Here is a 24,174-nt window from a genome sequence, read left to right on the forward strand (position 1 = left end):
GGATGCCAGGACCATTGCTGGTCAGGAGGGGGCTAGAAGGCTTCAGTGTAAGGAAGGCAGGGCTGCAGCAGGGAGAGGACTGTGGCCCGGTGGGCTCCAAATTCAGGCAGCCTCTGAGCCCATGTTCAGAATCAGTATTTCCCCAAGGAAATAGTGTTTTTCAACTTGCACACTGTCTCCCAGTTCATCCAGCACAAGAGCAACCCCTTTCTCACGAAAGCTGACTTTCATTAAAGCCGACTTTATGTAACACGTACTTAAGACCAAGGGCCAGGGAGCATAATCTGCCTGGGCTTCACCTCCCAGCTCTACCTCCTACTAGCTTTGTGACGTTGGGCTATTAGTTAATCTTTCAGTTCTTAAGTTTCTTCATCTGTCAAGTAGGATAATAACCTACTTCATCTGTCCAGTAGGATAATAACACCAAGTACCTATCTCATGGGGTTGTTATGAGGATTACATGAACTCATTGAAGAGCTCTGAACGGGGACTGGCTCAAAATAATCACCGTCTATATAAACTATATATCTTGGTTTGAGAATGTGAAATTTTCACTTGACAGAAACTAAATTTAACAGTTTTTTGCACTAGTTGTTCGGGAGCTCGTAAGCCTTTGTATCTTCAATAGCCCAGATGTGCTTAAAGCTATGATCACATAAGGACATTTTTGAAAGACATGGACAGGATTTGAAATTTTCAGGATGAAATTGCAGGCTAGCATTCTCAGTGTAAAGAATATAACATCTGCAAACAACAGCTGGACAAACATTGGAAGATATAATTCCAACTTCTTGCCATGTTGGCAAAAGCTGTCGGGGGAGAGAGAGAGACCATCCACCTTGTATCATTACCTTTTTATAGCCGGAAGAGGAGAAGTTGGATGAGTCATTTTATCAAGGCAAGGTTTTGAAAGAGCAGAACTAAGGAAGCATTGTCAGGGACATCCTGGAAGCTATCAGGTCACGTGCAGCAATTTACCAAGAAGGCCTGGGTCATCGGCCTTTTTATGTTGTTATGTTATAGATTTTATGTTATTTATCTAGAGAAGCTTAGCTGAGTCTCAAGCATCTAATTGTGTCCTTGCCCTATGTTTCAGGGCAAGGAGTGAGTAGTTCAACTTCAGGCAAGGTGCTAGCCTGAAGTCAGCCTGCCCAAAAAAGGGAAACGGCAGGAAAGATTGTCTGGAAAGGAAGCAGAGAACTGGAGCTTCAGTTAGAAAGTGGGCTGGTGTTGGCAACACTAGATACATTAATGAGCTTCGGGCAGGACAGGTAGGCCACCAGCTGTTTGTCCAGCTTTCCTAGCTGCACTTAATAAGGCCAGCCTCTGGGGCTTCCCAGGTGGCACAGTGGTGGAGAATCTGCCTGCCAGTGCAGGGGATGCAGGAATCATGGGTTCAGTCCCTGGGTCAAGAAGCTTCCCTGGAGTAGAAAATGGTAACCCACTCCAGTATTCTTGCCTGGAAAATTCCATGGACAGAGAAGTCTAGCAGCCTACAATCCATGAGACTTCAGAGTCAGACACAATTGAGCACAAGCACACACAAGCACACAACTCCAAGGGATAGACTCTTTTTTTAAATTTATTTTTATTTTTGGCTGCTGTGGGTCTCCGTTACTGCGTGCGGGCTTTCTCTAGCTGCAGGCAACAGGGGCCGCTCTCTAGCTGTGGTTTGAGGGCTTCTCATTGCAGTGGCTTCTCTTGTTTCAGAGCATGGGCTCTGGGCTGCATGGGCTGACTAGTAATGACCCGCGGGCTCAGGTGCCCTGAGGCATGTGGGATCTCCCCAGAGCGGGGACGGAACCTGTGTCCCCTGCAGGCGGATTCTTAACCACTGGACCACCAGGGAAGTCCTAAGTGATGACTCTCGCTCTTTAGGAACAAGGGTGAGACCAGGGCAAAGCAAGCAAGGGAAAACAGTTGGTGAAAGAGCTGCTGAGGACACAGAGCAAATGAGATGCAGAGACAAGAAGAGGCATCAGGTCAGCAGTCAGTATGTGGGCACAACCCCGTGGCTCCTGAGCTTTGCTCTAGGGACCCTAGACTTCTGCCCCTGTTTTCCATCTATAAAATGAAGGGGTTGGAGAGTATATGTCAGGTCCCCCCAGCTCGAACCCCCTCTGTTACTAAATGGTTCTACAACCCTGGCCATGAATGAATTCAGTGGAGTAGAAGACAGAAATCAGGTATAGCTTGTCCATTTTTCCACCTCTCGGCACACACTCCTGCCCTTGTATGGCAGGTGCTTCCCAGGGTGGGGGCTTTGAAACATATGTGCCTCCCCTCTTGTGGGCTATAGGAGACAGTATTAATGCCCACCTGGCAAATATTTCACTCCTGGCCTGGAATCTAGCCCTTTTGAGGCTCTCTGGGGCTGCTTCTGACTTTTTGCTACTTTGAGGAAAAAATTAAGTAACTTTTTCAGTGTATCTCCTTCTTTTATGAGCCCCTGTTAAAACAAGCAAACCAACAAAACTCCTTTCATCAGGGTTTGGCTGGCTTCTTTCTTGTGTCTGATCACAGGTATGGTGTAGAATTTCTTTGGGTTGTGCTCCTGATTAATACCCCCTTGAGTCATTTCTTCGGACTCCTGTTCAATGCTCCAGAATGCTCCCAGTAGGAATCGTGTACTTTCTTGGAGGTAGAGGTTGGCTATGGAGTGACAGCTTGGGGAGTAGCAGGAGTCTATCACTTCTGAACAGATTAAACCAACGCATAGATCTTCTTGCCCTTTAACCAGAGCACGAGGACACCATGTGATGTGATATGAATCAAGTTTTCTAGTTTCTAGGGAGGTCATAGGGGTAACCACCATGGTTTGAAACCACTGACTTAGTTCTATAAAACGGAACCATCCAATCAGACCCAGTGGAATGCTACTTTGACCCAGGGAACTTTGGAAGGCAAGAAAGCTGAAGCCCTTATCTGCCTTGCCTCTGTGTTCTGAGTTGAAGCCAGCCCCGTGGAACAGAGCCAGGACCCAGTTATTCCTGGTTCCCAGCAACTCTCATCATTTATTTTGCTAAGAAATAGAGTTGGTTTCTGTTGTTTGGCTACTAGAATTTCATAGGATAGATTATTTGGGGTAACAGGATATCAGATTAATCATCTAAACCTCAGTTGTATAGCGATGTGTAACACTTTCTCTTCCTTAGTGTAATTTTATAATATCAACTCTATTGGGCTTCCCGGTGGCCCAGTGGTAAAGAACCCGCCTGCCAATGAAGGAGACACAGGTTCAATCCCTGGGTCTGGAAGATCATTTGAAGAAGAAAATGGCAACCCACTCCAGCATTCTTGCCTGGAAAATGCCATAGGCAGAGGAGCCTGGAGGGCTAAGTCCATGGGGTTGCAGAGAGTTGGTCATGACGTAGCAACTGAGCCTGCACACACATCAACTGTATTATCATACTACATAGAAAGCTGAAGAATTCTGAAGTTATGTTCCCCTTTCTCACACCTCCCCCAGTCACTCTGGAAGAGTCCTGAGGTTTGAGGAGATTAAAGAGAATTTTCATCAGGAATTCTCATCGCATCACTTTTGTAATGAAACATTCTCCAGTTTTGGTGGCTTTATTAAAGTGATTGGCATGGGAAACCCACTTGGTATATGAGCGAAGTTGAGTTTGGTTTAGAAAAATCTGTATCTTACTTGCAACTTGTCTATATGGTTGTCTTTGTACAGTTCTGGTTTATCCATTTAAAAGGCATTAAGGCATTAAACCATAGAGCCGCCGCCACCACCATCGCCACCAAGAGCCGCCTTCTCTTCCTCCTGCAGTCTTGAGTTCTGTTCTCGCAAGTCTGCTGAGTGCTGGTATTGTCAGCCAGGGAAGACCACAGCTTTCTTGAGGGCTTCCTTCACTCTCTAAGCTGGCTGACATACTGGGGGAAGCCAGGGACCCAGGGTCCTGTGGGGACTGCACACAGAGGGTTTCTCAAGGGTTTGGTTATAAACTTATCTCAGTTGGCTTAGAAACCCCAGGTAGATAATTTCCGGGTGTTTTGATGTAAATGGAAATTACATAGAATTCTCAGCATTTACATGGATGGGACCCTAACTAGAACTGGCAGCCCTGAGTATGAGTCCTGGATGATTTTGGTTGCTGCTGTGAACCCACTTTAGACAGCAAGGATGCTTCCAGTGCAATCAGAATATGACCTGCCGTTATGCCAGTATACAGAAAGTGAAAGTGAAGTCGCTGAGTCGTGGCCGACTCTTGGTGACCCCATGGACTGTAGCCCACCAGGCTTCTCCATCCATGGGATTCTCCAGGCAAGAGTACTGGAGTGGGTTGCCATTGCCTTCTCCAGGGGATCTTCCCGACCCAGGGATCCAGCTCTGATCTCCTGCAGTGTAGGCAGACGCTTTACCCTCTGAGCCACCAGGGAAGCCCAGTATACAGAACCAGAAGCCAAAATGTATAAGAGTGTGTGTTTTATAGTTCCTTTAAACTGACATATAACTCTTGTGTTGATGTTTGAAAGTAAAACAGTCTACTGCGTTTTCTTCTGCTCAACTGCTGTTAACAGGAGCCCAAGCCAGAATTGTGAGACTCACTTGTCAAGGATGTGACATGCGAATCCTTTGTCAACCTTAAATTGTTTTATTTGTTTTTCTCTCCCAAAATGAGATAAATTTACCTATGTCCAGCTGCTTCTTCCAGAAACAGCAATCTGACATGTTGAATTATTCTATTCATATACACACACACTGGCTTATCTAGTGGATCTTGTATGTATCATACATACACATTGATTAAAAATACAGGAGCTTCCCTGGTGGTCCAGCGGTTAAGAATCTGCCTTGCAATGCTAGGGACACCGGTTCGATCCCTGGTCCGAGAAGATCCCACGTGCTACGAAACAGCTAAGCCCTTGCGCCACAACTACTGCGCCAGCACTGCAGAGCCCATAAGCTGCCACTTCTGAAGCCCACACACCTGGAGCCTGTGCTGCCCAGCGAGAGAGGCCACTGAAATGAGAAGCCCCCCCGCCCCCCACCATGACAATGAAGAATAGCCCTCACTGGCTGCAACTGGATAAATCTCACACACACAGACACACACACTTCCCTTAATAGACTTTGGACAATTGAATACAGTAGTCTACAAGAGGCTCCTGCTATCCCATTCTCATTACCAACATTATAGGGTATTTTGTTTAGGGGGTGTGTGTGAATGTATATGTGGGTGTGTGTGTATGATGTCAAAGTACTGTCATACATGTACTATCATTTAAAACACAACCAACACAGTCTGACCTTGTGTTTGGAACTTTACATACCTTTCTAAATCATCTCAACATCCCCATGAGATCAACCAAGTTGTTATGGCCAATCACAAATACAGAGAACAGGTTCTGAGATTCTCCTGAGAATTCAGGATTAGAGTTGGAATTTGGACCCCAGCCTCTCTGACTCCATATCCTGACTTCCTAACCACAACTCTTTCCTGACTGTTTAATTCGCATGACAGTCCAACAACACGAATTCAATTTTATCATCATCCCTATTTTACAGATAAGAAAACAGGTGAAGCGACTTGGCTATTGTGCCTACATTATTGGTTTTCTGGCTTTGATTGGGTTCAGTCATCTTTTATACCAGTGACGTTCTGACAGGCAAAATAAATATCTTAAAGTAATGTAGAGCATGGAATCGGTCCACCTGACCACCACATGGCTCATTTGGAAGGTTACTTTATCTAAAACCATAAAGGTAAACATAACTTTTTGCAAGAATAGTAATCAAAATAATGTCCTTGGAAAGGGTTATTGATAGAGGCTTATTAATAATACACAACAAATATGAAATGTGTATTAGGTGCCAGAGACTATTCTACATGTATTAATTCATCTTATCTTTCCAACAGCCCTCTGATAAGGGTTCTGTCAGTCCTCATTTAACGGATAAGGAAACAGGCTCCAAGAGGTAAATAACTTGGCCAGGCTTAGACTGCTAAGCGCTGGGAGTTGGCCCAGAGTCCACGGCATTCCCCGCTCTGCAGGGTCGCTGTGTTAGTCTTGGTTTTGTGTTCGTTGAGTTTTTTGATTTATCCGTGAAGTCACCCTCTTATCTCCGCTCGTGTACTTTGCTGGCCATGAGGCAGACTGTCTGGGCACATGGGGGATACCTTAGTTATTACGCTCCTATTCTGACATCTGAATTTCCCACAGGTCCATCAAAAGAAAGACACTTTAGCATAGTTTGGAAAGTAAAAAAATAAGTCTCCTTTAGTGGTTAAGTACAGTGCTATTTAAGACTCATTTCTAGAACAATAGCTGACAAAATAAATGTAGAACTAGACTTTGATGCCTTTTTTAAGAAAATCCTTAGCCTTTATTAAACAGGTTCTGAAGATCTCTTTGTCTGATACACAGTCACTAATCAAATTCATCCTCCGTCATTCACCCAGCTCTTGATTGATGATCAGGGCATGCTCCTCAGGTGTGCCTACCTTGGCCCTGGGCCTGCCACAACTCTGCAGTTAGACTTTCTCAGGAGCCAATGTCTTATAATCACTTAACAAGACAGTACTGTTGGCCAGTTATGGGAGAGACCTGGGCTCACTTGGTGCTTTCAGCTCCTACTTCCTCAAGCATGTAAGGTTCTGAAAGTGAAGTGAAGTAGCTCAGTCATGTCCGACTCTTTGCGACCCCATGGACTGCAGCCTACCAGGCTCCTCTGTCCATGGGATTTTCCAGGCAATAGTACTGGAGTGGATTGTCATTTCCTCCTCCAGGAAGATTCTGAAAAGAGCAATGAAATTGAACGGGTGCAAGAAGTTGCTAACAACTCAGGTGAAATCTATGGACCCCATTTTGAAATCAGAATTTACTTTTCCTGTTGTTTTGCTTAGAAGATCCCATCTCTTCTGATAAGTGCCTGAGCGCATTTTAGAACTGAAATTTCAGTTCCCTTTTCTTCAGCAACTAAGACCTCATAGCTTGCTTCTGCGAGGGAGTTTGAAAATCACAGAACTTCCACCTGAGGAGGGAGTGTGAAAATCACAGAACTTCCACCTGAGGCTGTTTGCTAAACAAGTTGTCATATCTTTCAGAAAAAGACATACATTTTTTAAAGACATTTAGGTAGAAAACACATTTTAAAACATGCATCTCTCACAGGGTTATTTTATTTTCTAAGTGAGATGTGGAGAAGTAACTCATTCCATACTCAAGAGAGGCTTTTTCTGTCTGTTTGCAAGGGATGGAACAGGGTGAGAGAAATGGCTGGGGCTTTGGAAGTCATTTGGCCTGGGTTTGAATCTTGATCCATCATTACCATTACATAGGGCTCTGAGTGGAGAAGGCAATGGCACCCCACTCCAGTACTCTTGCCTGGAAAATCCCATGGATGGAGGAGCCTGGTGGGCTGCAGTCCATGGGGTCGCGAAGAGTCGGACACGACTGAGCGACTTCACTTTCACTTTTCATGCATTGGAGAAGGAAATGGCAACCCACTCCAGTGTTCTTGCCTGGAGAATCCCAGGGACGGGGGAGCCTGGTGGGCTGCCATCTGTGGGGTCGCACAGAGTCAGACACGACTGAAGCAACTTAGCAGCAGCAGAGCTCTGAGCCTCCACTTCCCCATCTGTAAAAATAGGAATTTTAATGCTATAATTGGGTTTCCCAGATGGCGCAGTGGTAAAGAATCCACCTGCCAATGCAGGAAACTCAAGAGGCATAGGTTTGATCCCTGGGTTGGGAAGATTCCCCTGGAGTAGGAAATAGCAACGCACTCCAGTATTCTTGCCTGGAGAATCCCATGGACAGAGAAACCTGGCGGGCTGCAGTCCATGGGGCAGCAAGGAGTTGATCACAACTTAGCGACTGAGCCTGCACACACAGTGCTGTGGTTCTCTCTGAACAGAGAGGCCAGTTATAATTAACCGGGGTAGACATGATGACAACAACTTGATGATGTTTTCTAGCCCATAATTTAGAAAGAGCAGTAACTGAACAGGTAATAATAATAATGAGGCCATTAGGAAGCCAACAAAAGATTAATGATAGCTGTGAAGTGTAGGGAGAAAGGCTGGAGTCTTGAAATTAGATAACTTTTAATCTTGACTTTTACTACTTACTAGCTGAGTTGCCCTGGGCAGGTTATTTCATTTCTCAGCTTTGATTCTCTCTTTTGTAGCATGAGGACAATCCTCAGTTCAGTTCAGTTCAGTCGCTCAGTCATGTCTGACTCTTTGCGACCCCATGAATCGCAGCACGCCAGGCCTCCCTGTCCATCACCAACTCCCGGAGTTCACTCAGACTCACGTCCATCGAGTCAGTGATGCCATCCAGCCATCTCATCCTCGGTTGTCCCCTTCTCCTCCTGCCCCCAATCCCTCCCAGCATCAGAGTCTTTTCCAATGAGTCAACTCTTGGCATGACGTGGCCAAAGTACTGGAGTTTCAGCTTTAGCATCATTCCTTCCCAAGAAATCCCAGGGCTGATCTCCTTCAGAATGGACTGGTTGGATCTCCTTGCAGTCCAAGGGATTCTCAAGAGTCTTCTCCAACACCACAGTTCAAAAGCATCAATTCTTTGGCGCTCAGCTTTCTTCACAGTCCAACTCTCACATCCATACATGACCACAGGAAAAACCATAGCTTTGACTAGACGGATCTTTGTTGACAAAGTAATGTCTCTGCTTTTGAATATGCTGTCTAGGTTGGTCACAACTTTTCTTCCAAGGAGTAAGCGTCTTTTAATTTCATGGCTGCAGTCACCATCTGTAGTGATTTTGGAGCCCCCAAAAATAAAGTCTAACACTGTTTCCACTGTTTCCCCATCTATTTCCCATGAAGTGATGGGACCGGATGCCATGATTTTCTGAATGTGGAGCTTTAAGCCAACTTTTTCACTCTCCTCTTTCACTTTCATCAAGAGGCTTTTTAGCTCCTCTTCACTTTCTGCCATAAGGGTGGTGTCATCTGCATATCTGAGGTTATTGATATTTCTCCTGGCAATCTTGATTCCAGCTTGTGCTTCTTCCAGCCCAGCGTTTCTCATGATGTACTCTGCATAGAAGTTAAGTAAGCAGGGTGACAATATACAGCCTTGATGTACTCTTTTTCCTATTTGGAACCAGTCTGTTGTTCCATGTCCAGTTCTAACTGTTGCTTCCTGGCCTGCATACAGATTTCTCAAGAGGCAGGTTAGGTGGTCTGGTATTCCCATCTCTTTCAGAATAATCCTATGGGCCTTTTTATATCTCAGAACGGTCAGGAGTCTCAGGGGAAATAACAAAGTGTGTTTTGTAAACCAGAAAGTTTGAACCAGCTTCCTGAGGCCTTGGGAGGAGCGGGGGTGGGGGGAGGGGATGGGCTCTTTTTTTTTTTTCTTTCAGTATATTTTTTATTGAAAGATAATTGCTTTACAGTAGTGTACTGTTTCTGTCAACATGAATTCGCCATAAGTATGCCTATGTCCCCTCCCTCTGGGAACTCCCTCCCGCCCCACCCCACCCCTCCGAGTTGTCACAAATCCCCGGGTTGAGGTCCCGGAGTCGTGGAGTCTTACAGCAAATCCTCACTGGCTGGCTGTTCCACGTGCGCTCGTGTGCGTGTTTGCAGGCTGCTCTCCCTGTTCGCCCACCCTCTCCCTCCCCCACTGCCATGTCCGGAGGCCTGGTCTCTGGTTGCATCTCCAGTACCACCCTGCAGATAGGTTCATCATACCATCCTTCTAAATCCCATGTGTGTTTGTGTTAATAGTTGTTTTCTCTCTGTGACTCATTTCACCCTGTGCAATAGGCTCTGGGTCCATCTACTTCATTAGAACTGACTCAAATGTGTTCCTTTTTATAGCTGAGTAATATTCCATTGTATATATGTACCACAGCTTCTTTGTCCATTCATCTGTCGACGAACATCTAGGTAGTTCCCACGTCCTAGCTAGGGTAGATATGCTGTGATGGGTACATGTGTCTTTTTCAATTATGGTTTCCTTGGGGTATATGCCTAATAGTGGGGTTGTGGAGAAGGCAATGGTACCCCACTCCAGTACTCTTGCCTGAAAAATCCCATGGACGGAGGAGCCTGGTGGGCTGCAGTCCATGGGGTCGCTAAGAGTCGGACACGACTGAGCGACTTCACTTTCACTTTTCACTTTCATGCATTGGAGGAGGAAATGGCAACCCACTCCAGTGTTCTTGCCTGGAGAATCCCAGGGACGGGGGAACCTGGTGGGCTGCTGTCTATGGGGTCGCACAGAGTCGGACACGACTGAAGCGACTTAGCAGCAGCAGCAGTGGGGTTGTTGGGTTATATGGTAGTTTTATGCCTAATTTTTTGAGGAATCTCCATACCGTCTTCCATAATGGGAGGACATTGACAACCTACCCCAGGGTCCCAGCCAGCCACCTGTGTTTATAAGCATGTATCTTTGGATGCATCTAAGATGACTAGATAACGTACCATGTTTCTGCAGAGAATGTTTCTGCAAAGCAAAAAATGAGATACTTTTTCTGGGAGAAATATTTTCAGAGTTCCTCTAAAGGGTCTGAGTGAGGCCTGGTGAGGAAATTACAGTTATATTTGCAACTGGAGAAAGGTGAAAGTCAAGACAGGAATTTTTATTTGAAACAGTGAGAAGACGAATACCGTAAGAAAGGAAAAGGCCACAAGAAGTGGAGGGAAGGAGTTTGGGACTTGGAGCAGGATTTCCACTCACTGTTATTAAACCTAATAATTCATGGTTTTGCATTTGGGGGAGAATAATCAGCCATTGTACTCCAGTGGAAAACATCCAAGCGTTGAGTTTCCAGAGAGTCTGGGCTTCCTCTGGCCTGGCTTTGACTGGTGTCTAGAAGGAGAAATCACTGTCTTCTCCATGTGTGCAAAAGGGCAGGCGTCTGAATGGATATCTCTTCTTTAAAAAATGTCTGTGATGATAAATGTGTGGCTGGGATCTGGGGGAGCTGGGAATTCCTTGGTAATGCTCGTTTCTCATTTCTGTCCATGGCCCAGAGATAGATACCGGCCATATTCGAGGATGGAAACTCTTCAGCCTTGCCGTGTTCTCCTGCCCCTTGAGAGTCATGTTCTGTTTGAAAAGAGCTGAAAAAAATGAAGGCTGCTCTTTCACTTGGGATAAGAAAATCCTTCTGAAAGCAATAAGGGCTCTGTGAGAGTAACAGGATCCATATGTTGAAGCTGGCTGCTAATACATAGCATATGCGCCAGTGCACTTTCCAAGCTAGAAACATGCCTCTAATTCTCCAAAGAATGCCCCAGTAAACTCCAGAAAGGACCATAACTTCAGCAACGGGTGGCCGAGGCTCAGCTTCTGGGCTTCATAGGCCTGTTGTTCTGTACAGTATGAGCCACAGATAGGGATTAAAAAGGTCCAGGTAGCCTTGAGATGGGTGGCACTGGTGTATAGCCCTCTCCTATAGGGCCCTGTGCTCCCCCAATAAACCACGGACTTGGTCTCTTCTGTTAAGGGATGTGTATCCGATTCTTTATCTTCTACTGGCAGAGACAGCATTATGTAATGGAAAGAACACTTGCCTGGGAGCCAGGTGGCCTGCACTCTGGGGCCACACTGGCCCTCACTAGAGGTGACCTTAGGGAAGTCACTTTACCTCTCTTTTCTTTTTTTAATTTAAAAAAATTAGTTTTTTTTTTAAAATATTTATTTGTTTGGCTACGTTGAGTCTTAGTTGCAGCACGCTCAATCTTTCATTGTGGCACTCAGGGTCTCTAGCTGTGGCCTGAGGGCTTAGTTGGTCCAACACATGTCGGATCTTAGTTCCCCAGCCAGGGATCAAACCCATATCCCTTGCATTGCGACGCAGATTCTTAACCACTGGACCACCAGGGAAGTCCCTACCACTCTTTTCTGACCAGAAAATGAGGAGGTGGGACTGGTGATGGTTGGGACTCCTCCTGCTCAGGTCCATTCAGAATCCATCCAGAGGAGAGTGAGGGAAGAAAGCAGCCACAACCAGGCACACCTGCCCCCCCAGACCCCGGTGCTGTGGCCCCCACATTATAATCCACTGTCGCGTGAAACAGATCGCCAGTCCAGGTTCGATGCATGAGACAGGGTGCTCAGGGCTGGTGCACTGGGATGACCCTGAGGGATGGGATGGGGGGGGTGGTTCAGGATGGGGAACACATGTACACCCATGGCTGATTCATGTCGATGTATGGCAAAAACCACAATATTGTAAAATCATTAGCCTCCAATTAAAATACATTAATTAATTTTTAAAAATTAAAAAAAATAATCCACTGTAGCACTGCACACTACGGGCGAAATTCAGGAAAGGTAGGGGGAAGACCTTTCATTGCCCTCAGGAAGAATTCTGTCCTGGGTCTCACATGAGTAATCAGAAGCAAACCGACTGCTGACAGGCGGCCCCTCCATTCCTATCATATTTCTTCTGAGCTGGCATTTGGAAGCCTCTGGATTCCTGCTTCATATTCTCAGAGTGGCGCACTCAGCATCCTCACCCAGCCAGTTCCTGATTTCTCACCCCTCCCTATTCCATTCCTGTCCCACCAAACCATCCCTTTCCCTGCAGCCTTTGCTGGGTTTTTCTGTGGGCTGCTTTGTCCATAGGATGGCAAGGAAGGCTGTGCCCCTGGTAGATATGTTCCCCCACGCTCCCCCTTGCCCGCCCCAAGCAGGCCCTTTGAGCCCTGTGTTTCACGAAGTACAACCATGGTTGCTTCATCAAATGAGCACAGACTGAGACCCACAACGGCTCTGCCTGCAAGCCCATCACCATGGCAACGAGTATTCCCTCTGCTCTACTGTGCAGAGAAAATGGCTGTTAAAAGGAAGGGCTTGCTGAGTCTCTATTACTCGCTCTGTTTTGTCCAGGCCCCTCCTTCATAGTGGCTTGCAGGCGCTTCATGCATTCAACCAAATGTCCATTAGCCTTTAGCTTGCTGATTTGCTTTAGCTAAGAGGAGGAAAGGCAGAAAGAAGTTGGATCCCAATGAATAATAGCACTTCTCCTACCCTGAGAATACATTTTCATGAGCAGTGGTTATCTGACTTAAGCAGATAATCGAGGAACCCGGTGAATACAGGAATCCATGCGATCTGGTGCGATGTGTTTTGTCTTAATGGGTGGAGTGGACGGATAGAGCATGCGTGCGTGCATGGCTGAGTTGCTTCAGTCGTGACCACCTCTTTGCAAGCCTGTGGACTACAGCCCGCCAGGCTCCTCTTCCCATGGGAGTCTCCAGGCAAGAATACTGGAGTGGGTTTCATGCCCTCCTCCAGGGGCATCTTCCTAACCCAGAGATTGAACCCGCGTCTCTCACGTCTCCTGCATTGGCAGGCAGGCTCTTTACCACTAGCACCACCTGGACAGCCGGATAGAGCCTATGGGTATTCAAATCGAGTGTAGTGTAGTAGCCAAGGGATACAGGGGGACCACAGGGCAGAGACTCCAGCATTGCAGAAGAGTGACTGACTGATCGGGGTGACCATGCTTGATCACTGTCTACTCTGACGCAAAGAGATGGATTGGTCCTATAGTCGTGAAGTAGATGAGCATTTGCTTGGCATCCCCTCCCCCAAAACCAGGTTGGATCTTCACGTCGAATCCTTTGTGGTGATTAGGCTCTATGGTGTGGGGAAGTGGCAGGAAGCCCTGTGCAGGGTTGTGAACAGCAGGCTTCCCTCTGAACACAGCTGTGGGGACCCTTCAGGTTGATGGTCCACGTGGAACTAGCTGGGCTGCTATTTCCATGAATGAAGTGCTGCTGTTTGGAAGCAGGACCCTAAGGCTTCTCACGGGGTCAGGAACATTTAGGGCAGAGTTTACTCCAGGTCTCCTGGGCGGCCTGCACCATCTGATAGAAAACAGCAGTTGCACGTGAAATGACCTGGATCGTGTCCATTCCTGGCTTTGGCGTGAGGAACTGTGATGATACGTTCTCAAAACCCAAATAACCTCCTCTCTTCACTCTTTCTGGAAGTGCGCGAAGAGACTCCATTTTTTAATGAAAGCTCTGGTTTCTGTCTCAAAACTGCAAACGCGCGTTTAAACTGGACTTTTTGTCTTTTTCAGTTTCTCTGCAAGTGGATATTGTTCCCAGCCAAGGGGAAATCAGCGTGGGAGAGTCGAAGTTCTTCCTGTGCCAAGGCAAGTACCCCCATCACCCTGCGTCTCAGGAAACCTACCCTGCAGGGCAGAGGTCACAGCTGTGTCTGCTGGGCTGATGGTGTGCCTGGAATCTCAGTGACCCTGTGACCTGTGACCCTGTGACCCTGTCACAGGGTGACCTGAGATCCAGGGAAGTGTTCAGATTGTCTCCCTTCCCCAAACCAAGTTTGCCCCAGTACAGTGAAATGTGCCCTGTGGACATCCGCCTGGTGATGGAGATCAAGGGATTTCCATGGGAAAGTCAGCACAGCCCCCAGACCCCTGCCCTGGGTGCCTCCAGAGTTCCGTGAATGACACTGGGGAGCAGGACTGCTTCAGAACGAATGCTTCAGCGGGTCAGTATCTGGATTATTAGAATCTCCCAGAGAAGGAAAATACAAGAAGTCCTAAAACGTGCCTGAAAGAAAGCTGAGTGCCAGCATCTCTTTTGTGGTGAGAACAGGTTTCCTGGGTTTCCCAGCTCTCCAGTCAATTCCAATATTCTGTCCCATTGCCCGCACCAGAGCTCAGAATTTGTCGAACCTGGTGTCCTTGTCTTTTGTTTAGAAAACATGCCCCATTTCCACAGCTCAGCTAATTATCGGGAAATGTCCTGCAGAGGAAAGGCTTCCTGTGAGGTTCTGGAGTCTCTGTATGTGACATGCCTGGGATTTGAAACATGAAAGGACCAGGAAAGAGCTGAGCTAGGTGTAAGCTGACATCCAGCATGCCGCTTTTGGCAGGGAGGGGTTTGAAACGCTGTCATGATTTGCGCAGGATGAGGCGGCTCGTGGCCGCTGGATGTCTTCCCTCCAGCTTTGCCTCATTACAGCCATTGAAACGAGCTGGAGATACAGCCGTGGAGCCCACAGCGCATCTTGCAAAGAGCGATATTTGTTGAAAACATGATGGGCCCTGAAAGGAAGGCTGCTCCATTTCTACACTAAGCATCTGTGCCAGGTGGTGGGGTGGGGGTGCCAGCGGGGGAAGGGCACTGGGCAGAGAGGACTCTGTGCAAGAACCATCCAGGATCCCAGAGCCCTTGTTACGGCTCAGTGTCTGGACAGCTCAGCAGCAGCAGCATCCTAGCCTCTGAGCTGCCTGGGGAAGGGATGATGGGCAATGCTGGCTCCCTTCTTTGAAGCATTTCAGCAGATGTGTTTGCCTGTCTGAGGCTGGGGGGAGTGCTGAAACACTAGTTTGTGCAGGCAGATGGTGGAGCAAAAGTCGTTGGAATTTATACTCAGAGACTAGCCGGTATCTCATCTTCTATATAGGAGACATCATCAACAAGCTGATGAGTTGATTAACCAACTAGCGCTTGAGCTCAGATCCTGGATACGAACTCCCTTTGCCCCCCATCCTGCGAGGCTATAAGCTACTAGTTCAGTGCCTGCACACAGTAGGTCCTCAATAAATATCTCTCCTTTCACCAGGGCTAGGCCCACTATGAGAAATATCAGCATCAGTGTTTGTTGAGTTCTTTCCAAATACTAATACATAGCAAGTAAATGCAGAAGTGATCAACGTGAGTGGTCACACACAGGCGCACGCACACCTCCCCCCTCAGCAGAGCTCTTGCTCAGTAGCTCTTATCAGCTACCTACTGTTTCCTGGAGGTGTCTTTGTCTTTTCAGCATCAGTGGTTTGAAAATTATCTCTCCCTCTTTAGTGGCCGGAGATGCCAAAGATAAAGACATCTCCTGGTTCTCCCCCAACGGAGAGAAGCTCACCCCAAACCAGCAGCGGATCTCGGTGGTATGGAACGATGACTCCTCTTCCACCCTCACCATCTACAACGCCAACATCGATGATGCCGGCATCTACAAGTGCGTGGTCACTGCGGAGGATGGCACCGAGTCAGAGGCCACGGTCAACGTGAAGATCTTCCGTAAGACCCCCTTCCTTCTCCTTCTGTATTCCCTGACCTCTCCTTTGGCCGGGAAGACAACATGGGCAGCAGAGAGTGGGGTGGAATAGAGGGCTTGACTGGGCTCTTTTCTACTTTTCTCTAGGTCTTTTTTGCATCAAGATAAGAGCTCCAATGTGGGTTCTTTTGCTTGTTTTTGGTGGTTTTTTTTTTTGGCGGGGGTGGGGGGTGGTTTCAAACTAAATTTATTATTTCATGAGGTACTCTATACAAACATTTTCCATGTGGTGCTAGTGGTAAGGGATCTGCCTGCCAGTGCAGGAGATGTAAGAGGCTTGGGTCTGATTCCTGGGTCAGGAAGATTCCCTGGCATGGCAACCCATTCCAGTATTCTTGCCTAGAGAATCCCATGGACAGAGGAGCCTAGCGGGCTACAGTCCACAGAGTCACAGAGAGTCAGACACGACTGAAGCGACTTAGCACACGCGCACACACTCTATGCAAATAAGATTTTTATCAGGGAGTTCCGTAGTGGTCCAGTGGTTAAGAGTCTACCTGCCAGTGCAGGGGCTGTGGGTTCATTCCCTGGTAGGGGAAGATGCCACATGCTGCAGAGCAACTTAGCCTGTGAGCCACAGCTGCTAAAGCCTGCACACTCGAAAACCTGTTCAGTTCAGTCCCTCAGTTGTGTCTGACTCTGCGACCCCATGAGCTGCAGCACACCACCCCTCCCTGTCCAACACCAACTCCCAGAGCCCACCCAAACTCATGTCCATCAAGGTGGTGATGCCATCCAACCATCTCACCCTCTGTTGTCCCCTTCTGCTCCTGCCCTCAATCTTACCCAGCATCAAGGTCTTTTCATATGAGTCCTCTGCAACAAAAGCAGCCACCACAATGAGAAGCCCATACACCACAATGAGAGTGTAGCCCCTGCAGCAACAAAGATCAGTGCAGCCAACAATAAATAAATTAAAACTAAAGGAAAATTTTAAAAAATATGTTATCAGTATGTTTTCTAAAAACTTGTTATATTTTAATGCCTTTTTAACACATATGTAGGTTATATCGGGATTTGTATTTTTTTAATTTATTTTTTTATTGGCGTATAGCTGCTTTACACTGTTGTATTGGTTTCTGCTATACAGCAAAGTGAATCAGCCATGTGTATACATATATCCTCTCTTCCATCCAGTGTGATTTTAAAGGATCCTTGGCCAACTCCAGACTCACAGCTGTGTCCGTGCTGGTCACAGCTACCTCGCCCTGGCCTGACTCTCTAAATTCACATTACACCATTCCCAGAGGGTGTGTGTTCGCCTCGCCCTTCCCCAAGTGTTGACTGACTATTTCACACCTCAGTTTACCCCTGTTATTTCACTCTTTCCTGCTGGCAGTGGAGTTCAAAGGCTCAGTGGGGTGGGAGGAGTTATTATCTGAGCACTGTGCCACTCAGAGCAGGTGGTTCCCATCGCCGCTGAAGCCAGTCTAAAGGTGGCATCTCATTATCTTATTATCATGCGTCTGTCCTGCTGGCCAGGGTAATGGTGGGTGACCGCTAATGGAACAGTATTGATTGCCACAGAATTTGTTGCCATAAGCCTGCCTTTCCTGTTCTAGTCTTCAAAATTCTCTCTGCCATAGATAGGCTGGGGTTGGGGTGTCAGACAGACTAGGGGACAGAGAAAGGACTGATCCTACTATTCACTGTACGGTGGATGTCCTACCAGTTCAATCTACCTGTGAGTTGTGTCCCATTAGCTCCATCCACATGGTAAGGACACACCTCTCCTTCTGTAGACCCTTTTCTGCACAGAGTGTGATAAATTTAGCACTCTGAGTAGGAATTAATTGCCAAACATAGCTGAACGTATTCCCCTTCTTATGCCATCTGCTTTGCCTGCATGTTTGGCCGAGTGATGGGTGGACCCTGTTGGGTACCGCTGCATATATGGACTCGAATCCAAGCGGTAAGGCACCAGCGAAAAGGGATTTTTGTGGGAGAACCACTGTTTTCCCTCACTCTCCTCTGGCCCCTCTTTCAGAGAAGCTCATGTTCAAGAACGCGCCAACCCCACAGGAGTTCAGGGAGGGAGAAGATGCCGTGATCGTGTGTGATGTGGTCAGCTCCCTCCCCCCAACCATCATCTGGAAGCACAAAGGCCGAGATGTCATCCTGAAAAAAGATGGTGAGACCAGCAGCCGCCCCTTCCCCTGGCCTGCCGAGCCCCTTAGCATTCCCACCTCCGCCAGCTACTGAGGCTCCTACCCCAAACTCAGACTCCAGTGCCCCAGAACCGCTTGCCGTTTCCAGGTTAGCGGTTGCGTGGCTATAGCTTGTCTATTCAGGCACTTGACTTTCTCTCCAAAGAAAAATGCAGATTTCCAGCAGACTTCTGCTCTTGGCTCAGTGTCGGAGCCAGGGACATATGATCTTATTTCAGCATAAAGCCCCTCCCCACTCCCAGCCCTCCACCCTCCCCCATGAGACTGAAGGTAGGAAAAAGGCAAGGCTCAGGGCCCTGCCTGCAGGCTCCCGTCCTTTGATCCTGGGACAAGCCCGCCTCCTGTCTTTTCTAGTCCGATTCATAGTCCTGGCCAACAACTACCTCCAGATCCGGGGCATCAGGAAAACAGATGAAGGCACTTACCGCTGTGAGGGCAGGATCCTGGCCCGCGGGGAGGTCAACTTCAAGGACATTCAGGTCATCGTGAATGGTAAGGAGACCCGGCCTTCCGCTCCCTCTACGGGCCCCACCTTGGCTCATCCGCCCCTTCCCCCAGCGCACCCCCGTCCTCTGCCTTGTTTATTTGTTTGTTTGTTTGTTTGTTTGTAAAGACATGCCGTTTGGGTCTCCCTCACCTATGGGGACTTCCGGTGCAATTCTGGAATGTCCTTCATTATCTCGCAACACCAGAAATTTGCCCCGTGCTTCCTAGTAAATTCTTCCTTATCCTTTACTGTCCTTGATGTTACCGAAACGTTGTAGTCGGTCCCCTGGTTCAGTGTTCAGAGAAAATTTTATCAGCAGTTCAGGCCTCAGAATAGTCAGAATCATAGTCCATCTGTGCGTTTATGAATCTTAATTTGCAGTGTCAAATAAACCCACCCGTGGAATCGATCTGACATTTACAAGATGTTTACAGGAAATTATAATGTCAGTACTGAGAAAATAAGTAAATCATGGTTGAATTGTCTTGGATATTGATATGTATTTTTTGCCAAACTCTCTTTCTCATTCCTTTGGTAAAAACCAGTTTGTGCACAAAGTTGTTTAGGACAATCCAAGAGAAATGTCACTCTTTGGTGACCTAGTGCATTTCACATTGGTATTAACCATTTAATCACTGGGAACCAAAATGTTCAACTTTTTCCAGTATCAAGAGCCCCCCTTTAAATGTTAAGTTCTGCCAATCATGGTAGTTGTTCAGATGGGTATGCATTGATTGAGAAAATATATAATGATAAATAGCTACTATAAATTGAATACCACTTTAAAATAAGGAAAACATTAATATAGCTTCTAAATCTGTATTATTGAAAAGCAATATTATTATATGTTGTTATACATATAACAGTAGTAAGTACTGTTGGGAAACACTAATGCATGCTTGTGGGTGAATTATTTATCCAGTTTACAGTAATTATTTAGTGCACGCCTGCATTTAGACCCCTTACACTAAAGCTCGGCAGTTACCCAAGACCCCCGAGCCTCTGACTTGGGGTCCCCCAAAAGTGCCTCTCCTCCAGGCCACTGAGTCCCTTCAAGTTTTCCCAGCCACCACTGACAGCCCTTCTTTCCTTCAGTGCCACCCACTGTCCAGGCCAGACAGAGCATAGTGAATGCCACCGCCAACCTCGGCCAGTCCGTCACCCTCGTGTGCAACGCCGAAGGCTTCCCAGAGCCCACCATGAGCTGGACAAAGTAAGAAACTGGCTTGAGCCTTTCTCTCCAGCTAGTGGAGGAGGAGAGCTGGCAGGGCCTACTCTGTGCTGGGGTTTCAAGGGAATGGGGTGGGAAGCTGGGAGCCGTCAGCTCCGAGGGCAGAGTGGACTCTTCCAGTAAGGTCCACTTGCCTTGTGTGTGCATTGGATTCCTCCATTTTCAGTTTGTGGGGCAGAATCAGAGACCCTCTTTGGCGTTTTGGAGGATGGCATTTGCAGCCCTTAGGCAAAATCGGAGATTTGGTTAAAGGAATCACACAGAAAGAAATACAATCGAACGTCTTAACTTTCTGTGCAAGTTCAGTCATCCGCATGCATTCAGTCTGCATTTTATAGAAACAAACTAAAAATCAACCTCTTAGCTCTGTCATCCGAATCACGGTCCTTCCCGCTTCTGTGCCCGGCAGGGACGGGGAGCAGATAGAGAATGAGGAGGACGAGAAGTACCTGTTCAGCGACGACAGCTCCGAGCTGACCATCAGGAGGGTGGACAAGAGCGACGAGGCCGAGTACGTCTGCATTGCCGAGAACAAGGCGGGCGAGCAGGACGCGTCCATCCACCTCAAGGTCTTCGGTAAGGACAGTGCCGTCGAGGTCATTGCTCTGCTACGGTTTCTCTGACCACATGCCGTCCATCAGCAAGATCCTGTCCACTTGGCCTGGGAAGCTGCCCCCAAAGCAGCCGCTTCTCTCCAGCTCCCACCGCCTCAGCCCGAGTCCAGGCCATCTTAGTCCTCACCTGGTCAATGAGACGGCCTCCCACCTGATCCCCCCTCTCCCCACTGTCCCCCTCAGCAGCCTCCCAAACTCACAGTAGCTGGAATGACCTTACATGCCGCTCCTCTGTTTCAAATCCTCCAGTGGCTTCCTGTTAGAGGCATAAAATCCGGACTCCTCTTTTGGGGCAGGACGCTATATCTGAGCTCACCCTGACTTCCTCCCCAACCTCATCATCCCTCTACACTTACAGCTCTCCAGCCCCAGAAGCCCCCTTCCTCTCCCTCAGACACACTAAGCGTGTTCCCTGTCTCAGGGACGTTGCTCCAGGTGCTTCTTCCACTTGAAATCTCATTCTGCCAGATCCCCCGCAAGCTGCCCTCTGCTCATCCGTTATCCAGATCTCAGCGCATCCTTCAGATACCTTCTCAGTGAACCCTGCCCTCCCTGCTCTGACCCACGCAGCTCCCTTATCACTGCCCCCACCCACTCCACTGACCTCTTCTGCAGTGCCCTTCTCCTTGCCTGAACTGATCTCGCTTACATACTGGTTTGGGGGATTGCTTTTCCTGCGTCCACTAAGCATGTGAACTCCAAGATGGCAGAGCACCAGCTGCCTTCTACATCACTTTATCTCTGGCACTCCAGACACTGCCAGACTCCATAATAAGTGAAAATGTTACTCGCTCAGTCGTGTCTGACTCTTTGTAACCCCATGAACTGTAGCCCTCCAGACTCCTCTGTCCATGGAATTCTCCAGAGAAGAGTACTGGTAGCCATTCGCTTCTCCAGGGGATCTTCCCAACCCAGGGATTGAGCCTGGGTCTCCTAAATTGCAGGCAGATTCCTTACTGTCTGAGCCACCAGGGAAGCCCATGATAAATAGGCCCTTGTTCAGTGTTAGTGACCAAGTGGCTGCCTCTGTCTCCCTTTCTTCCTTCCCTGACCTAAAAGTCATGAAAAGGAACTCTATATCTCTACTCACTTTGTCTCTGTAAACTCAATTAACTTCCATTCACTCAGAGCTGAAATGCATTTTGACCTGACTTTGAAAAACGAATTTGCGGTGGAGAGATATTTAACCTAGTGACTTTCTGCTCTGTCTGCTCATCTTTTTTAAAAACACAGATAAGGGAGTCCAGTGTAGATGGTGCTGCCAGACCACAGACCCTGCAGAGGCATCCCTGATGCATGCAGCTTGCTGTTGGTTATGGCACATGTGCCTGGGGAGCCTTGCCTGGGACCTGCTTGTTTAGCTTAATAAGGAGAACGCATTGATGTTTATAAACACAGACCTTTGAAAACCAAGCATTTCTGCTATCCTGGATGAATCCTGCTTATTCATTAATGACAATTGGACTTAGAAAGAGGTTATCAGTTGGGTCAAAATTGAGAGTGCAACTAAATTTCTTAGAAAATATTCTTGACAGTGTTTTCTCTGATTTTGACTAGTTTACCTCAGACTCTGATTTTAAGTTTTTCTAGATGAAAGACAGATGCTTTTGTTAATACACTCCTTCACTTCACAATTTTTAAACTGGAGTATAATTCCTTTGCAATGTTGTGTTACTTTCTGCTGTACGACAGCAAGAATCAGGTACATGTAGATACATATCCCCTGCCTCTTGTGCTTCCCTCTCCCGCCTCATCCCACGCGTCCAGGTCATCACAGGGCACTGAGCGAGCTCCCTGCACTATAAGCACTCCCACTAGCTCTCTGTGTTACACACAATAGTGTATATATGTCCATCCTAATCTTCTAATTTGCCCCACCCTGTGTCTTTTCTCTATATCTGCGTCTATGTTCCTGCCCTGAAAATAGGTTCATCAGTACCATCTTTCTAGATTCTATATATATGTGTTCATGTACGATATGTGTTTTTTCTTTCTGAGTCACTTCACTGTGTGTGACAGACTCTAGGTTCATCCACATCACTACAAATAATCCAGTTTCATTCCTTTTCACTGCTGAGTGATATTCCACTGTATGTATATACCACATCTTCTTTATCCATCCATCTGTTGGTGGACATTTAGGTTGCTCCCATGTCCTGGCTATTTTAAACAGTGTTGCAATGAACTGTGGGGAACATGTGTCTCTTTGATTTGTGGTTTTCTCAGTCACTCTGATTTTCAGTTTTTCTAAATGAAAGACAGATGCATTTGTTCATGTATTGCTTCATTTCGTAATGATTTATTGAGCACCCTTGTTGCTGGACAGAAGGGCTACAGAAATGAGTAAGATAAAGGTCTTTTGACCCCAAGAAGCACAAAGAGGGAGATAAAAATATAAGCCTATGTGAAACTGAAGTCGCTCAGTCGTGTCCGACTCTTTGCCACCCTGTGGACTGTAGCCTACCAGGCTCTTCCCTCCATGGGATTCTCCAGGCAAGAATACTGGAGTGGGTTGCCATTTCCTTCTCCAGGGGATCTTCCCAACCCAGGGATCAAACCTGGGTCTCCCACATTGCAGGCAGATGCTTTAACCTCTGAGCCACCAGGGAAGCCCCTATATAAGCCTGTGCTGCTGCTGCTGCTGCTAAGTCGCTTCAGTCGTGTCCAACTCTGTGCGACCCCATAGACGGCAGCCCGCCGGGCTCCCCTGTCCCTGGGATCCTCCAGGCAAGAACACTGGAGTGAGTTGCCATTTCCTTCTCCAATGCATGAAAGTGAAAAGTGAAAGTGAAGTCGCTCAGTTGTGTCCAACTCTTAGCGACCCCATGGACCACAGCCTACCAGGCTCCTCCATCCATGGGATTTTCCAGGCAAGAGTACTGGAGTGGGGTGCCATTGCCTTCTCCATATAAGCCTATAAATTATAGTAAATGGTGTTGGTTTCCAACATCTAAGTACCTGCCATAAGTCCAGCCATTGCCAAGGTTACAAAGATGAATAACATACACCCTGTTTTCATCAGTGCGTTCATAGGCTAATACAGATAATCATAAAATTTTGTATAACAACCCATTATAATGAGTTCATAATAACAGTATCTCTTATGATTATAAAGTGGGAAGTGACAAATAGATTCAAGGGATTAGATCTGATAGACAGAGTGCCTGAAGAACTATGGACAGAGGTTCATAACATCGTACAGGAGTCAGTGATCAAAACCATCTCCAAGAAAAAGAAATGCAAAAAGGGAAAATGACTGTCTGAAGAGGACTTACAAAGAGCTGAGTAAAGAAGAGAAGCAAAAGGCAAAGGAGAAAAGGAAACATACCCATCTGAATGCAGAGTTCCAAAGAATAGTAAGGAGAGATAAGAAAGCCTTCCTCAGTGATCAATGCTAAGAAATAGAGGAGAACAATAGAATGGGAAAGACTAGAGATCTTTTCAAGAAAATTAGAAATACCGAGGAAACATTTCATGCAAAGATGGGCACAATAAAGGACAGAAATGGTATGGACCTAACAGTAGCAGAACATATTAAGAAGAGGTAGCAAAAATACACAGAAGAACTGTACAAAAAGATTTTAATGACCCAGATAACCATGATGGTGTGATCACTCACCCAGAGCCAGACATCTT

General features: G+C 47.1%; 1 protein-coding gene across 18 annotated transcripts in view; it reads left to right on the top strand.

Moving 5' to 3' along the window:
• The window catches only part of NCAM1 (neural cell adhesion molecule 1), a 368,148-nt gene that overhangs the window by 278,841 nt on the left and 65,133 nt on the right, over positions 1-24,174 (top strand). For all 18 annotated transcript variants that reach the window (XM_069555054.1, XM_069555053.1, XM_069555043.1 and 15 more), the window contains exons 2-7: positions 14,036-14,110; positions 15,783-16,001; positions 18,026-18,169; positions 18,561-18,698; positions 19,789-19,906; positions 20,334-20,500. In XM_069555054.1, coding sequence (XP_069411155.1) covers positions 14,036-14,110; positions 15,783-16,001; positions 18,026-18,169; positions 18,561-18,698; positions 19,789-19,906; positions 20,334-20,500 — 861 coding nt within the window. The remainder of the gene's footprint in view (positions 1-14,035; positions 14,111-15,782; positions 16,002-18,025; positions 18,170-18,560; positions 18,699-19,788; positions 19,907-20,333; positions 20,501-24,174) is intronic.

The sequence above is a fragment of the Ovis canadensis genome, chromosome 15 (genome assembly GCF_042477335.2).
Source record: "Ovis canadensis isolate MfBH-ARS-UI-01 breed Bighorn chromosome 15, ARS-UI_OviCan_v2, whole genome shotgun sequence".
NCBI classification, from domain to species: domain Eukaryota; kingdom Metazoa; phylum Chordata; class Mammalia; order Artiodactyla; family Bovidae; genus Ovis; species Ovis canadensis.